General features: G+C 32.6%; 1 protein-coding gene across 1 annotated transcript; it reads right to left on the bottom strand.

The window, feature by feature from the left end:
• Positions 1 to 1,298: 1,298 nt before the first annotated feature.
• LOC142608289 (protein ESMERALDA 1) lies at positions 1,299 to 11,017 on the bottom strand. The gene is made up of 10 exons (XM_075780034.1): positions 10,501 to 11,017; positions 8,733 to 8,802; positions 7,692 to 7,759; positions 6,613 to 6,701; positions 5,376 to 5,573; positions 4,237 to 4,441; positions 3,967 to 4,134; positions 2,919 to 3,086; positions 2,640 to 2,830; positions 1,299 to 2,084 (listed from the first exon to the last, which is right to left on the bottom strand). The coding sequence occupies exons 1-10, from the start codon at positions 10,876 to 10,878 to the stop codon at positions 1,910 to 1,912; spliced, it is 1,710 nt and encodes a 569-aa protein (XP_075636149.1). The 5' UTR covers positions 10,879 to 11,017; the 3' UTR covers positions 1,299 to 1,909.
• Positions 11,018 to 18,506: the final 7,489 nt, after the last annotated feature.

Raw genomic sequence — 18,506 nt, 5'->3', positions numbered from 1 at the left:
AACTAAACCAACAAAAAAAAAAAAATCTAAAAATACAACAGAATGACACAACATTTTTATAATACCTTTATAATTTCGTTATATTTTATTTTGACTTGTAAAGAATTGACCACTTTAGCAGTTTTGAAAATATTATGATGATAACAAGATGTCTTAACATTTTCACAAAAAAAAATGTTATGTCCACGATATTTTTACAACAAATCATAAGTAGTAGGTTATTATTAGTGAGCAAAAAAGTAATTTCATTGGTAAGTTTAAATTATAACCAATAACAATTTATCACCTATGATTTATTATGAAAGCGCTGTAAAAAATGTTGTGAATGTAGCACTTTTCTTCCTCACAATGTATCACCAAAGTGGATTGAATCAAGCACATACCAACATTACACTAAGCAAATGACATAATTGTCAATAAAGTAGCTCCTCTTTCTAGGCAAACATCTCACAATGCATCTCCAAAGTGAAACGAATAAACTGAATGGACCGCAATGGACCAAAGTGAACCAAAATAGACCTAATGGATTGAATTGGAGTGAATGGGCCAAGGTGGATCAAAGTGGACCAAATGAGCCAAAGTAAACCGAATGAACCAAAGTAAACTAAAATGCTACATCAACCTCATCAAAAGCGTGACAATAATAAATACTACACTTCAACTTTTAAACATATAAATTTTCACATCTTGATCAAGCATTTCGAAAAATAATTAGGAGAAGAAACTAAAAGTAAATTCACACCGAAATTTCCATGTTACTTCACATTTTCTAGCCCCTAAATTTGTTTTGTTTAAGGTTGCCTCCATTGCTAAGTACAACCACATAGAGCAACTTTCTTTAACTCATCCATTTAATCAAACAAGGGTAGTGCCTGGGGGCAAAACCCCCGGGGATCCCCTAGTTACCTCTGTCCCTGCCCTGTCGCACTAAAAGCTTCTACTGCCAAAAGGTTTAATTTTCTTGATTCTGGAATAGCTACATGTTTGGACAAGGGCCACAACACAATTTTAACTACCCAGTTGTACAATTCATATTCTGTATGCTTAAAACAGCAATCAGAAATGCCTCACTTCTGCATGGTACTTTCTGCTTTCTAGTAAATTGGATGTCAATAACTAGACATTACAGTATGGAATCCTTGAACTATATATATATATATATATATATAAAGAGAGAGAGAGAGAGAGAGAGAGCGAGAGAGAGAGGGAGAATTCTTGAAGGTAATCTTACCCACTGACATACACGCAGGACATAAGAAGTGTAGAACAATAACATAAAACTAAGTTACATTGTGACCTTGCACAAAAAGAATGAGGATGTGATTAAAATAGAATGATAAATGTGTTGTCTCTAACAAAAGGCATCCTCAAAAGAGGGAGGCCAAAGAAAAAGGCAAGAGCTACAAAAATGATTTTGGAACAAAAAGAATCGTTACCCTGATTTCTGGCAAATGTACAGATGCTTCAACCTGTGTCTTTCAGTGTTACACATGCAGATCAAACTCCAAAAAATGTACATACAAGGCAAAACCGGGGTGTGGTGTGAAGGAATGTGATGCGTCATTTCGCAGCTTGTTAGATACAGCAGCTGCAACTTAACATATGAAACAATGTTCAGTCTACGTCCGGGAAGCTCTGCAATGGGACAACTTCTGCAATGGAAAGAATGTCCTTTCTATGTTCTTTGGCATCATATACAAAAAGATGCAAGTCCCCTACGGCCCAATCCCGGGAAATAATCAGATCAATGTGACCTCCAACAAAATCCTTGAAGCTCCCAAAATTGATGTGTTTGCCCTCTCACCAAATGGAAAGGGGAAAAAATGAAAGAATTACAACATGGAAAAACGGGGTCAGCAGCAAGATGTGCTCAGAAAGTTACAGGGAGAAGAAACACCAATCGTATTCTCTATTTAGGCAGATCATGTGCTGATGATGATCTTGAATCTTCTGTTTTGTTTGTATGGCACATGCAATCTGGGCATGGAAAGGAATATATCGACTCATTTGGCCTTCTTAATTCAAATCCCTTGGAATCACTATGACCCCGCATATTCAGCATTTGTCGCCTAAAACTTTTCCATCTGGGAACCAAATAAAGAAAAATAAATATCAGATAGTGTCACTTCTATTTATTGCAGGTTTAGAGCGCTTTGAATAAGAAACAGCCAAAAAATATGAGTCCACACTCCACATTAATCAAGCATTTTTATTACTGTCTTAGGAATCAATTTAGTATTTACTTACGGGGAAAAAATTAAAAAAAGAAAGATACTCAAAATTTAGTACCTTAAAATTTGAAAATCCTATTGAGTTTGTCATTCCAATAGTATAGTTCCATAGAAATGAAAAAAATTAAAATTAAAAAAAACTTTCTTAATGAGTATATATGTCCTAACCAGGTTGTTGAAATTGAAAGATACGTGTGTTGCCTAAAATACATCATTACCCATAATAATTCTTTCAACCTTGGTTCTCGCCCAAACATTCAGCTAAAAACCTAATTTGTAAAGGCCTTTGTCTTGACTACTGAAGTGAAGCCTAGTAAATTTTTACTCCTTTCAACCATTTCAGTCCACATGAAATGCATTGACCATTTGTAAATAAAAAGATTTTACAATGATATAATATATACGTACCCAATATGGGGATTATCAAAGAGTAGCGCTAACTTTCGCTTGTCAGGCCTAATTGTCTTTGCATGTCCACCATACAAGTATCTCCGGTGGCCCATTAGAAAATGAGGAAAGTTTCCACCTTGAGTTGTCACAAAAACCTCACTGTGAAGACAGACAGTGTAGTCTATAGCAGCCATCCTGGAAGAAAAACTCTAGAAGAACTAACTCAAGTCAAAACAATGACATTAAATTAGACCTTAGATTGAAGGGGAGAGAGAAATAACCACAAATCATTCAAACCTTAAATGGGGCAAGTTCCTCATTTGATGCCAGCATCTCCTTAGTTTGCAAATTGGGAAACATTTCCAATAGTGGGGCCATGTATCTTTCAGAATTGTATATCTTTCCAGATGCCAAATAGAGATATGTGCTTCTATCAAACCCCATTCCCCTAAGCATCAAGCCTACCTGATGAGATATAAGAAAACATGAACCTACATTTTTTATTTTTTTGAGAAAACATATATGTATATACATGCCTACATACATATATTACATACAAATTAAAATTAATAGAAAAGCTCATAATAGCATTCAATGAATTAACTTACGTTCTTTCATCTGTAGCATGAAGAACTCTACAAATATTACTCTACTGACTGGAAAATCCAGTCAGTTTATATAACAACCTTTGTCTTTCTTCAACCCAGCTTGATAATCACATCAACTATGCTTTTGGCTTGTATAAAAGAGCAGCAAAGGCATTACTACTACTACCCAACGTCTACAAGGTTCTTGAGCTTTACAAATGCATTTGTTTCACACAATTGGTCAACTAAAATCTAGCACATCAACCTTATATCTGTCCAGAGTTGACTAAAAATAAGGCACTTGACTGAACATAGAATTCAAGCCTTCGCTTCTCCTTGGATTTCATTCACTTTCTAAAACAATCTACAAATTTAAATAATACAGACATTTCTTTCTTTTTTTGATAAGTGAAGAAGACAGACTTTTAAGATTCTTGCAGCCTAAATAGTTTACACGTATACCTAAATAGTTTCTAAGCAAATGCTATTGCTATGCACCAAGAAAGAATCCAAATAGATCAATTTATCAAGATTTTAAGGGAAAAAAATCAACATTTGATACATATTGATTTTAACCCAATGTAGGTAAATGGTGATAAAATGAACAATCATATAAAGCAATTTTCTCTATTTTTGAACTGAACAGTGAACACAATGCATTGATAACAAAATTTTGAAGCATTAGCATCTTTGGCAGGGTAATGCAAAAAGAAGTCCAAGTCTATCCATCATTAAATGTATAGAGCAAGAGATATTACCTCTAAAGGAGTAAGGGGACATTTGCCATTAATCCTGATAGCTCCAGGACGTATAACTCGACCAGGTTTTGTAAATTTCCCTTTCCAACCTTTTTCCCTTGCTGCTCTCATGTCATTCGTTTCTTCCTCTCCGCCATCATATACACAGCAAGAGAAAGCAACCATATCCTGCACATCTGAGAATATTTAAAACTTGAAACCAAAATTGAGATGCTAATCTCAATGCTGATTTGGTTATAACATAAATCTTCTTATCTAACTGAATCTAACCTCCTCAAAGCGAAGATGCACAGAAATGTATTTCCCACCATTATTTGCACTGCGTTCTTTCATTCTTGCAACCAAACTTTCTCCCAATGTTCGTATAGGACTTGAAAACCTTAAGGCTTCATAGTTTGCTAAGCATCTAAGCCGTTGGACAGCTGGAGGAGCATCAATTGACAGTCGATTCGCAAAAGGAGATATCCTTATAACCCTGTTTTATTTATAAAAAAAAACATTTGTTTCAAGGTTCTGCAGCATTAAGCATCATTCTGTATTCATGAAACACAATGATAAGCATTGCATGAGTTCCATGAGTATTTGCCAATGCCATGCCATGACAATTGCTATTGTTAAATTATTAATTGTCTTAAAAGCTTAGGCTGTTAGGAACTTGTGATTTTTTTAATAAGTCAATTAGGATTTCCTACGGCAAATACAACTAGGGTTTAGCAATTCTTAATAAGCCAACTATTGTACTCCTTTTTTGGAGTTGGTTGATATTTTGATGAATGAAAAAAAAATTGCCTTTTGGTCTCTTTGGTCAGGTGCTAACTCTAGTTCCACCTTAGGTGCCGGCTCCCAAGTCATATCTCTTCTATTTATTGTCTTTCAATTTTATTGTTCATTTTGTTCTGATTGTCCTGCATCACCTAAGGTCTTCCATTGTATGCTAAATAAAAATTGGTGATTAAGGGCCCATTTGGTACATGTGTTTAAACACATGTTTTCAGTTTTTAAACAACATTACACGTATTTCAACACACCTTTTCACCCACACATATTTCCAAAAAATACAAACAACGTTACTAGAACAAGATTACCAAACAGCCCCTAATTAACTGAGAAACAAAATGCTCCAAAATCATTTTGTAGTAAAGTTATTAGATTCTAGTTGATTGACTATTTAATTGTGTAATTACCACCTAACACTGCCTGGAAAGAATACACCTATAAATATAAGAAAGCATTTTTTTGCAAATACATCTTCGAAAAATCAGTTTTTTTCTCTTATGCTTATATAAGAATAGCTTATTTGAAAATAAACTTTCATTGTTTAATAAAATTTTTACCACAATAATAAAAGAAGAGTGGGAACACATGGAAATAGGAAAAACAAAGAGATAAGGATTGAGATTTTAACTCACTGTTCTTCAAGTAGCTTTGGAAGGACTGTCTCCCTATAATACTGAATGGGAGACCATGCCTTTATTTTGAAGTTGAAAACATTGCTCAGGTTGTGGTCAAACCGTTCCATGATGTATCCAGGAATCTTGTTAACCACTTGCACATCATTTTCCAGGGCATTGACGAAATACTCATCATCATAAATGTCTCTGAATTTGCTGCACAAGTAAAACCTAAAGTCAGATAATCTAGCCCATGTTAAAATATGAAACACATTGTGGTACTACAAAAGTTCAATGAACTACTGTGAAGTTAAATTCATGATGCAACTATACAGTGAGCTGCTGTGAAGACTTACGAAGTAATTTTAGCTTGCACAAAACAACATTGTAACTAAAGTATACCAACACTTCAATCTCATCGTGACTGATATCCAATTAAAAAAATCCACTAGCTTAAAATGGTACCTAACAAAGGTTTATGTTATAACCAGTTTATCTTGCATGAAACAACTCCTGTGACATTAATATGCAAACAGGAGTTGATACCCAACACTTCAATCTTGTCATAAATGGTTACAAGCTACCAGCTAAATTTTGTAATGCAGTTTGGGTGTCCAACAATAAGAAACAATCCTAATCAACATACCAGGCCATCTATTTATAGAGGCCTCTTTTATAAAGTTTAAACCCTCCCCTTTAAGTATAACACAAGTGGGACCAGATGAGAGCCATGAGGCTACAAACATCAAAACAGTTTAAGATTATTATTTAAATAGATACTTGGCAAACAATATTATGGCCTATAATGAAGTCAATCTAACAATTAGATATCAATAATTGAACAAGTAGCTTCAACGAATCAAAGAAACCGCTATATACATGCAGCACATGTATGCCTGTAATGTAACAAGAATATTTCATCAGTTTCATCATGAGAGTTTCAGCCCACGAGTGAATTCTAGAGTCCCAAATAAATTTCATAAGAAACAAATGCTTAGAAGTCTAATTCAGTAGCATTATTAATCAGTTACATTTTGCAGCACGATACCGTCATTTAATAGCATTCTCAAGGTGCTATTTTAGTACATGGGGTGTATACATAATTACATGTAGATATTGCATTTGCAATTACTTAAAATATATTACCATTTAAAGTTAAATATCTTTGAATATTCATACTGCATTTACTACTACTGCACATCAGGCACCTTGGATCCACACACAAAATGTTAAAGAAACATAATTGCTGACAAACCTAGGATCTCTCCAAATGCTATGAAAATGAAAATTAGGGATTACAAGGGTTGCATTAAGGTAGCCCGCGACAGCAACTGCATTGCATATCTACAAACAACCAACAACCATGTGGGGAAATGTGTCAACATAATTATAAATAAGCAATTTTTATACAAAGAAGCAATAATCAAGTTTAAAGCCTTATAGGAGTAAACTACAATTTTGGTCCCTGAACTATATGTCAAAGTCCAAGTTAATTCTGAACTATCAATTATGTCGATGTACTACTTGAAGTTTCGAAAACAATGCGATGTGACCCTAACAACCCCCCCCCCCCCCCTCTTCCATTTAGAAATTGATGAAATTGTTTTACAAAATGATTCAACCTCTAGTCAAGTTTGATCCCTTATTTTGGCAGTAAACATTGGAGGAAAGTGTATTATTGAATTGCTTTTAAAAATTCATGAGCTAAATTATGATATGGCGGGGATATATGTATTAATTAATTATTAAATATATATTTTTATATTGTTAAGCATTTATTTTCCATATATTGTTAAGCATATATCAATTTAAGAGTAATAATGGATAATAAAGTGAATCCATGGCCCTTAAATGATGTTTAGAACACAAATCAAGATCCAAAAAGAGTAAATAAATGATAGCTAGATAAGTGTTTTTCATTGAAACCAATATATATAATATAAATATAAATCTTCTCAAATTTGGGCCATCTCTCACCATAGAAGGGGTTGGGTTATGACTGTATTAGTGCTGCATCACGGGTGTATCCCAAACATATTGGTGCCTAAAAAAAAGGGACATGCATGTGGATAAGGGTATGTGAGTAAAAGTGGAGTATTTGTGCTTCCTAGACTAATAACTCATAGTTCTTGTACATAAGTTTTTTTTTTTTCTCTCTTTGTTGCTTGTACATATTTCTTTGTCTACTTCATTTCTTTGATTGAGTAGTTTCTTTTTAATACAATTTTTCTTACCTATCAAAAATAGACTATAACTCATAGTTTAAGGACCAAAAATGTAGTTTGACCACATATATATACAAAAAAATGAACTTAGAAAAGCAATATAACCAACCGAAGTCCTCTGCTGATTCAGGCCACCGTTCGCCTCAACATATATGTAGCCATTCGTTTCAGGCAAACCTATAATGATGTACACAACCATAGATTCAAATTGGAAGAACATACCACTAGACAAGAATGACCACATGCATTATGTATAATCGTAAGGAAACATACATAAAACAATTACAGATATGACAAAGATGGCAAAGGGAGGGGGTAAAAATGAAGAATACAACATATTTTAATTGTACTATAAATCAATATGCACAATTTGAATCAAGCAGGATTTACAACGTGTATATCAGCAAAAGTACATAACAAGAAATTCAATATGTATTCTGGAGCAGGAAGTGTTTTTTGATTCATGATATCATGATGGAAACAGTGATAGTAGTCAAAGTAGTAATGGTAGTGAGGACTGTGGGTTGAGCTGCTAATAGCTATGGCATTATAGGAAGAGGACAAAGAGATGCATGGTTAGTAGAAGAGGTGACAGGCTAATGACAAAAAGGAAGCTCAAGGTAGTGGTGATGACTGCAATAATAAAAGGTTGCACCTACCATGATGTGCTGGTATGTGGAGATCATATTTATGAATTGCACATGGACATTGACAGGCAGTCTGATGGTAGCATTGGCAGTGTAATGGTGAATGTAACAGTGCTTTTGATAGCAAGATGGTGGGTATTATAAAGTTAAAAGCAAAATTATTGTATCCAAAAACAGGATGCTCTTGGAATTTCTTCCTATATCTGACTATGAATGTTCATTTCAATTTGGATTGCGTGGAAATAAAGAACAAAAAATATAAGAACAGGAAAGTTTATTGACACTTTTCCCACAATAAAGAGATGGTAAGCTAAACTTATTGCCAAGATGCAACATCAACAACCAGAAGTGGTCATCCCCAAATATAATAAAAATTAGCCATAGAATAATCCTACTTTTCAATCAATGTAGTGAAAAAGGACCCAGGAACCCCCCATTATGTAGAAACTGAAGCAAGGGAATATCATCATGAACTCTCCAAAGTAAAAATACAGGTTTCATACCTCCAGAAGAGTTTTTAATACATGGTCTCCACTCGCCACCTTTATAGGAATGTTTCCATATAGTTGATATCTAATAGGATTTGTTAGCTTGTGTCAGTACAAGTAGCACATGAAAAAACAAAATGAAAGTGCAAAAATTATATTACAAAGATATCTAAAAACAAACTAGCAACAAGCCAAAAGACAGGCTCAACAAAAAAAATCTACATCCAGAATTACCAGCCAGTATTGAAATGTAGAAAAGCATCAACCTTACATCTTTTCCTATCTTTTTTTATTATTTTATTTTAATTGTTACAACAAGTAGGGGAGGGGTAATTTGAACTCTGGTTTTCCTTATAAAGGAAACCAGACTATGCCACTACGCTACAAGGCTCTTGGCTTTAGCCATGCATTGATTCCAACAAAGAATATTGATACAGGTCAATATCTGGATGCAAACCCTTCAATGGAAAATGATCTTGGAATTAAATATAATAACTAGAACCTAAAGCTGGCACACAGATGCTACCAACAGTTTCTCTTCCAAAATTTAATTATATACTTAGGCCACATGACTGGAAAGAATACATGTAACCGATCCTGATTAGTCTGTTGAGGATCCATAACTCCAAAATTTTCAGACTACAGCTTAGTGGTGGCTGTTGATGATGACTGAAAATTAACGATAAGAAAACACCAAAAAGTACTCTGGCATTAAAATAAAAAAATTAAAAAAAAAAAAAGTCCTTTTTCTGTAGGTGTTTTGATAATTTAAAAGTAATATTCATTTCCACTTCCTTTGGAACTTGCAGCACTCCCCATTAGATCAACATGTTCCTAAAATCCTCCACAAACTAAGCCTCTAACTCATTTCCATTACTCATTCCGAATTTCTCAAAGCCAATACAGTAGAACATGACCCAACTAAAGCATCACTACCCTTTCGCATAGAGATTATATTGTTAGTCAGATTGATAGAGTTAGTTGCGTTAGATTTCAAATACAAATTCGTCCACTACATTACCCTACTTTGAACGACCTCAATACAAACAGCTAGACACCCACCGGGCAGGGAAAGATTTTCCCCTATTTCATCAGATCCATATTCTAATTTCCAGCAATAAAAGATTGAACTATAATAAATAAAATTAAAAAAATCTGGCTTCTAACTCAGAAGTTTTCCATTTTCCTTGGAAAGAGAGACACCACAAAACTAGCTAATAAATTATCCCCTTCTGAACTAGATAACTAAAATCAACAGAAACATAAACGATCACAATGCACCATGAAATGGTACAGTTGAAATCCGTGCACTTCAAACAACTTATAAGAAGCTGTCCAATACAAACACATGCAGTGCCAAACCATTCCAAGTCTCTCCAAATCAAAATCAAAACAAAAAGAAACACCCAAAAGACAAAAATCCTCAGCACCAAATCTCAACAGGAAAAAAAAAAAAAAAAAAAGGAAATTCAACAGACCCACTTCCCAAATCCCATTGATTTTCACCTCAATCCCCATAATTCACCAAAAAAAATTCCCAAACCAAACCATACCCACATCCCCAATCCCCATAATTCCACAAACAAAACCACACCCACATCCACAAACCCAACAAAGACATCAAATTTTAATTCACTAGCAATTGTAGCATTAGAACTAAAAGCTCCAAACCCCATAATTCACCCAAAAATACAATAAATTTTCACAAAACCCAACAAATTTATTTCACTACCAATCATACCATCACAACTAAAAGCTAAAATAATAATAAAAAAAAGCTCACCGCATCGGCGGAGGAGTTATCTGAGTCCATATCGGGTTTGAGCTTGAGATATAGTTCCGGGCTACGGTAAACGGAGCCGGTTGCGGGTCTATGAGAAATTACCGGAACGACATCGAAAGACACGGAACCCATGTAGAGAAGCATGACGGAGATGTAGATTAGAGGAGCGAAGAGGAATATGCCTTGTCTTCTGAGAAGCACAGAGAGGAGCAGCCACGCTAGCCTCTGTGCCAAGGTCCGACCCGGTTGCGCCTGGGCCGGCCCGAACCGACCCGACTTCGACGACGGCCTCCGGTGCCGCGGCGAGGAGCGCAACGGCGACGCCGGCGGCGATGGCGTGGTGTGCCCGCTGCTTGGGATTCTATTGTACGCGTGCATCTTTTTTTTTCTTCTTTTTTTTTCGCTCTCTCTGTTTGTGTTTGTATGTCTCTCTACGACGTCGTTGTATGAGCTGGCTTGGCTTTTTCACTATCTCTCTTCTTCTCTCTGAAAGAGAGAAAGAGAGAGAGAGAAGAAGAAGAAGGGAACGTTTTTTTGTTTTTGGGTTTGAAAAGGAGGTGGGGGGTGCACGTGGTTGTGATAATCATGTGTTTGGTTGGAAGGAAAGTATAATTTTCTGTGTTTTATTTTTGATCTATCAATATGGGGTTTCACTCTTCATTTGCAATGGTGAAATTTTTTTATGTTTACAACAATCTGATTTTTCCAAAAAATTAGAAAGAGTATTGTCTAACTCGCTGCGTGACTATTTATAAAATTATTTATGTGAGTATTATTTAAATAAGTTACACGAACTAATTTAAAAAGTTATGTGATTCAAAATATAAGTAAGTTGTCTTTTTAACTACCACGTAATGAGTTTGAAGGAGTTTTCCTCGAACTGATCTTGAGGTGAACTTTCTCTAGTTGGAAAAACTAAACAAAGGTCATTCTAAATAAGTCATTGTGATTATTTATATGTTCATGTTGAGGTGGTTACTCATCTTTTAGGTAATCTTTCTTATTCCAAATTAAGTCAAGTCTTTTTATTCCATTACTAAGTCAATTGACTTTTTATTTTTTACTAATCAAGTTGTCAAAATCTTTTCGAGAAGCTCATTACTTGAACCTTGCCTATCTCTACAAGTTCCACATAAATTCTACTTTTTTTTTTCTTTTTAAAAGTACAAAACTTGCAATTAATTTAAAGTGTGTTGAAAGTGTGAAGAGTCTACACACACATCTTTTTGGCTAAGTTATATATATATACACACACCAATATACCAAAGACCAAAAAATTATCGGCAATCTCATGCGTATTTTACATAGAGTGTGGAACTTATGATTTTATTTCTATTTTTGTTACTAATTTGATAGCCACAATAATGGAAGAAATGAGGACTTGAATCCTGAATGTCTTTTATTATAAACATTAAAAGATGTCAGTCAATGGTAAAACCAAGATTTCAGCTCAGGATAGCAACATTAAAAGACAATAATAAAAATTTCAATCATTATATTCGTTGAACCATGTTGAATTAAATCAAAACTGTATTTTTTTTAAATTCTCTTTGTGGAAAAGTTTGGTCAACTAGTTGATAAGGTCCACATTGTAGATACGTTCTTCAAACATGATATCTATCTTTAGGACTGTAATAAAAACAATTTTTTCTTAAAGAAGGATCCAAAGGAACATTTGCAAAATTTACTTCAATACGAGTTCGTTAAGAATCCCTCAGACTCATTATTACATTTAGGATTCTCCATAATTTTAGTTAACTACAAATATATATTTCATATATTAAAACAAATAAACAAAAATAGCCCATCCATAGTTACTAACAATCAAACATTTAGGATTCTCCATAATCTTAATTAACTAAAAATATATATTTCATATATTAAAACAAATAAACAAATATAGCTCATCCATAGTTACTAACAATCAAAGTTTGGAGCTACTTCTCTGTCTTCTTTTGCTGTCTTTTTGAGCCCACCACCTCTGGTGGGTAGTATATTAGCCTATGACAAAGCGAATATATTTTGTAACAGACTGGTTAATTTCTAAGTTTAATGCATTTTTCATGGTTTACCAAAAAAAAAAGTAAGAAATTAATCAAAAGACCAAAAGTTTAGACATCTATTTTGATTCCTCAAAATAACTTTAGAAAATAGTTCAATCTAAAAGTGTTAAGGGTATAAATAGGAGACAAGAAGGGGCAAAGAACTCAACTATAGTAATACTAAGAGGAATATTTGGTAGAGTCAGGGGGGTAGTTGCCCCCTCTCGACCTCTCTTGACTCCGCCAATGATGTCAGTAGATCTATAAAACTTTTGGTGGAACCTATTATGATCTTAAGAGTTTTGTCAATGATGAAAAATAATACTTATTACTTAACTAAAAACAAAAAAATAATAATAGAACTCTTGAATTTATTAATCATTGATGGTGGAATGTTTAGTAAGTGTAGGAGAATTACACGGTTCACACCTCAATGTAAAACCAATAATTCCAATATAATTTTTTTTTTAAATCACAGTATTTCTGTATTTTTATTTTATAAAAGACTCATTAGTGATGTAATGTTTAGGAATTCTATAAATGCATCAGATTCCGATCCCTATCAAAGCAAGCTCATAAAGTTTTATTTTATTTTTATTTTTATTGCTGTAGCTTGTTTGATAACGCAATTCATGGAGTTACAACTCTAGTACAGGTTGGGAAGGGTGCCAAATTAGTGCATAAATAAAGAATTGCATGCTGTGACTGTGAGTGAGTGGTGATGCAATTTCAATGGTCCTTTCAAAGGGAGCACGTGCCCCACCGCCACTGGGAGAGGATACCTCATCATGGGGTGGCCTATCCCTGTGGTTGTGGGTGTTGTTTGAAGACACAGATTTGAATTTTAATATTTTATTACTCTTTAATTTATACTTGTTTTGGTATTATATATTTTATACCTTATCAATTACCAAATGCAGTGTTCTATGTTTTTATTTTTAAAAAAATTTAATTACTTTTTTTATTAAAAAAAAAGAGTGTTATAAGCCTTGATGGGTAAGTGAAAATGTGAAATAGAAAAGTTATCACAAAGGATCTTATTCAACAAATATATGTTAATTCATATTTGGATTGGAACATCTCACAGTTGTCAGTTGACTATCTCATCTCATCTCATCTCATCTCCCCTAGTCCAGTCCATTGCACATGTGGGTTGGAACTTGGAATGTTATAAACCGATCTGACGGATTAATGTTTTTTTTTTAGGATGTCATGAATATTCAAACCAATTTGTACATTGTGATCTGCGCTGCTACTGGATAAAGAGAATATAAGTTTTTAAAGAATTACCCTTATGAAGAAATAAAATAAACTATAAAGGTATATATGAAAGTTTAATAAATATGTAAATTAAATAATGGTCATTAACTTTGCAAAAAGGTGGCTAAGAGAATTGTAGGTTCAACTAATTGGCACTATCTAGCATGGTTTTAAAAATCGGATTGAAACAGCCAATTCAACTAATTCATTTCGGTTGATTCGATCAATTTAGTCTACTTTGGTCTATTTGGATCAATTTGGTCCATTCAGTTGAGTTCATTGTGATTTATGCTGCTACCATTTGCTTATTAGGTTGGGCAAATATTGGATAAAGAGAATATAAGTTTTTAAAGAATTATCTTCTAAAAAAATACATAAAATAAACTATAAAGGTATAATTGAAACTTTAGTAGAAATGTAAAATAACGGTTATTAACTTTACAAAAGGTGGCTAAGAGCCTTGTAGTTGGTATTTTCTAGTATTTTCAATGGAGACATTTAGAAAAAAAAAATACAAAATATGTGAGAGAAGTCATCAATAACGGTGAAAAAAAATATAGAGAAAAACAGGAGGGCGAAAAAAAAGATAAAAATTGTGTATAGGGATGTGTATATCCGAAAACATTATAAAACTTGAGGAATAAAAATGAAATTTTGTAATATGTGGGACCAAAATGAAAATATTCCAAACATAAAAGGATCAAAAATATAATTTAGTATTTAAAATTGATCCTCCTGTGGCATCATTCAAATTTTAAGACAAGCAATGGAAATAAATAAAAAAAATTCAAGAATAATGTCAAAAGGTTATGATTAATTATAAAATTATTGCGAGAGTGTTTTAAGTCGGACGGCACGGCAACATATATGGAGAGAGAGGGACAGTTCAACACTTAAACTGAAAGTGTGGGCAATTGATTTCTACGTAGGTCAAGAATTCATTCTTTTTTCATATTTAATTCTTTAATCCTACAAACTATAAACTTATTCTTTTCATGTGTGTGTGAATTCAATTAAAAACAAAATTTAGCTACAAAATTGATTATAGTCTACGGTTATGATCTAATTCAATTAAGGATAAAATTTAGCTAAAAAATTGATTATAGATCAAGGCCATAATCTAATTCAATATTTTTTTATTGGAGTTGAATTTTGATAAATCTACTATTAAATTTTTTTTTTATATCTTTATATTTGCAAAATTTTTAGAGACCTAAAAGATCAATAGATATGTCATTAATAAATTTTTAAATTGCAAGTTTTTGTAATTTAAAATTATGCATATAGTATTAGCTGATTAGCACAAAATTTGACATATATATTAAGAGCGTAAAAAATATGCAATTTAACTGTTAGATTTTCAAAATATGTAATAATATTCATTTAAAAAAAATTGTAAGCTAAAACTGCAACAAAATTTATAGTCAAACTTTATACTTAAAATAATTAATAATAGCTCTACACGATTAAGATCCCAATCCCAACTCCGCAAACTCTAGGTGGAGTTTGTTAATGGTAATAAACTATAATAGTCAAGGCTTAAAAACAACTTCTCACGACTGATAAAAAGAGTCACTTAGAAAAGTTTTTCCCTCTTATTAATGTCCTATCGGATTGGCACTCTGTAGTCTTTGCAGTAGTTATTGTTATTAAGAATAATGCCATATTACGATTCCTTTTTTTTTTTTTTTTACCAAACATATTATGATTACTCAATTAAAGGTTTCTATGTATTATTCTTGCAACACGTCTCAAACAATAGCCATGATCCACAAATCCATTTCCACTATCTTTGTTAGTGCCCTCGACATTGATAATGACTGATGCATCAATAAATACTAGCGTGTGCGATTAGGTTTTTTTTTTTTTTTAGTGCTCGTATAAAAAAAAATATGTGTTTTTTTATTTTATATATATATATATAATTTTTATTTTGAAAATCTAATTTATATGTAGATAAAGAAATTTGAAAATCAACAGAGAGTAACCATATTTTATAGGCAATGTTTTAGTGGAAGTTAGGGTTGTATTTTAACCGGATTATCTTTTAGAGAAATGATATGTCCACAATATTTTTACAACATTTTTATAACAAATCCTAAGTGGCAGGATGTTACTGGTTGTTATTGTTAGGGCAAAAAAGTAATCTTAGTTTTAAGTTCAAATTTGAACCAATAACAACTAACCACCTATGATTTGTTGTAATTAGTTTTGTCTATACTTAAACATAGGGATGTAAGAGTATTTTAGAATATAAAAAAATCTGGTTCAAACAAGGGAAGCCCCTTAAATAATAGCATAGATAATAGTATAAATTAAATGACATTTTTACTGATTTATCTATACTATTATTTAAGGGGCTTCCCCTGTTTGGACCGGATTTTTTTTTGTTCCAAAATACCCCTATAGATTACATTTAAGTATAGGCAAAACTTGAGGATAACTTAGTAAAAATATATCTCTAACTCTCACCTAAAACATTTCCTACAAAATAGGATCACTCTCCTACTAACCCACTTCTTCAAAATAACTATACATTTGTTGTTATTTCTTTTTTCCTTTAAAAAAATCATCCTCACATTATCTTCAAATCAATTTTTTTTATAATAAAACATCCTCAAGTTTATCCCAAAAAAAAAAAAAAGGAAATAGATATATATTACAATTTATTTATACTGTTTTAAACTTCTTTTTAAAAATTAAAAACAAAAAACCTAATGAAAAAAAACACCCATGTTTCTATCAAAAAAGTTATCTATTCTTCCTCAGATTGATGACATTCAGTTTAGCTCTACATCCTCTTCTTTCTTCTTCTTCTACTTTCAGATTTGGTTTCTAAACAATTTAAACAAACTATCAGAGGCTCCTTCTTATACTTTTAGATTTGGTCTCTAACCAATTTAAACAAATATGGTCAGAGACTCCAACAACTTTGCAGATACTATCTTTTGTAAGTTACCTTTTCTTTTCCTTTTTTTCTTCTTTATCATTGATTTTCTTTGAGTTCTTACCTGTCATGGCTGTCAAGTATTCAGAGTTTGAGACGTACTTACCCGTGGGTGAATGTAATTTTTTTTATAGGAATTTGAGGTTGTTTTGATGCTTGCTTATTATCCCTGACTGACTTTAAAAATTTCAATCAAGAGGGTTTGTGCTTGAGAAAGGATACTGGTAAGAATTATTTCTATTTGTAGTTTGCACTAACGTGTTTCCAAACATTTACTTTTTATTTTTTATTTTATAACGAATTCTTTCTTTATTTTTTAAATGATTAACATTGGATTTTTTTTTTTTAAACTATAAAACTTTCTCTTAAACACAAACTCTTTTTTAGTTTTTTTAATAGGAATTTACGTTACTTTGGTTTCCCAATTTAATTATGTTTTGATTTTTTTTAAATAATGATAACCTTAAAAAATAAAAACTTCAACGTGTTTGTGAACCACTTTCCCATCATTGTTGATTAATTTAAAGTCATTCAACATGTTTGTGAACCAAAAAAGTCATTCAAGGTCATTCAACGTGGTTATCAACAAAAAAAAAAGTCATTCAACGTCATTCCATTTATAAAAATTGCTTCTTCTTTTTTCAATTTTAAAATACTTGATTTATTCAAAATAATGATAATCTTAGATTCATCTCTTTTCCCTCTCAGGCTGATATATGCACAAATTTCTCAAATTGCATTCAGGACTCATTGGAATGGAATATTGATAAGTTTGGGTGAGAGATTTTGTAAGAATTATTATATGATTCAAATCTCACATAAAGTGGTTGTTATTTAAGAAATTGTTGTAAAAAAATTTCTTTTGTAAAAGAAATTATATATATCATTTGTATAATTCTATGTGGGATTCAAAGAAAAGGATAAGGGTTTTTTCAAAATTATTTCACCACACATAATATTCATCACATCCCTAAGTTTTTTTTGTGCTTGAAAAATGTAGTAATCCCAAATTATAATAAATGCTCTAAATTAACCCTTACCCAAAAAATAAAAAAGTTTCGCATGTGCTCAGAGGCTAGTAATATATAATAGCAGAGAGCACACACATTGTTTATCATCATCATCTCTTGTAACTAAATGATATCTACCACCCACTCTTAAGGTAGGATGATACCTCTTAATACCCAAAATGTTAAAAAGATCAAGTGGGAGGGTTCATGACGTAAGATCAACAACTTATTAATGTACATATTTTTAATAACCTATAAAAATAAAATGATGTCTCCTTGAATAATGTATTGGAATGATGACACCATTTCTAACTCATGCTTAGAGCATCCACAGCGCATAGGGCAAATGGCAAATGTAAACCTAATTTCCCATTTAAGCCCAAAAACATCACTCCATTGATTATTGTAAAAGCCAATAATTGCAAATTTTTTTGCAATTCAACTATAGTGTAATTCTAAATGTAGAATACATTGTAGCTGAATGGTAAATGAAAATAATATTATTTAATTCTCTCTCTCTCCTCCTTTTTATTAAAAATTCCAAAACTTTCTCTCTCTCTCTCTCTCTCTCTCTCTCTCTCTCTCTCTCTCTCTCTCTCTCTCTCTCTCTCTCTCTCTCGTTATTTCTCTACTCTCTTCCTTCTCTCTACAGACCCAAAACCCATAGCTACCACACCACGGTGAGCCACCACACCACAACAGATCGGCCTGGCTGACTGTGGCGACGTGGCTTGGTTTCTCTCTCCC

This window comes from Castanea sativa, chromosome 8 (assembly GCF_040712315.1).
Source record: "Castanea sativa cultivar Marrone di Chiusa Pesio chromosome 8, ASM4071231v1".
In the NCBI taxonomy this organism is placed as follows: domain Eukaryota; kingdom Viridiplantae; phylum Streptophyta; class Magnoliopsida; order Fagales; family Fagaceae; genus Castanea; species Castanea sativa.
This window is presented reverse-complemented; position numbering and strand designations above follow the sequence as displayed.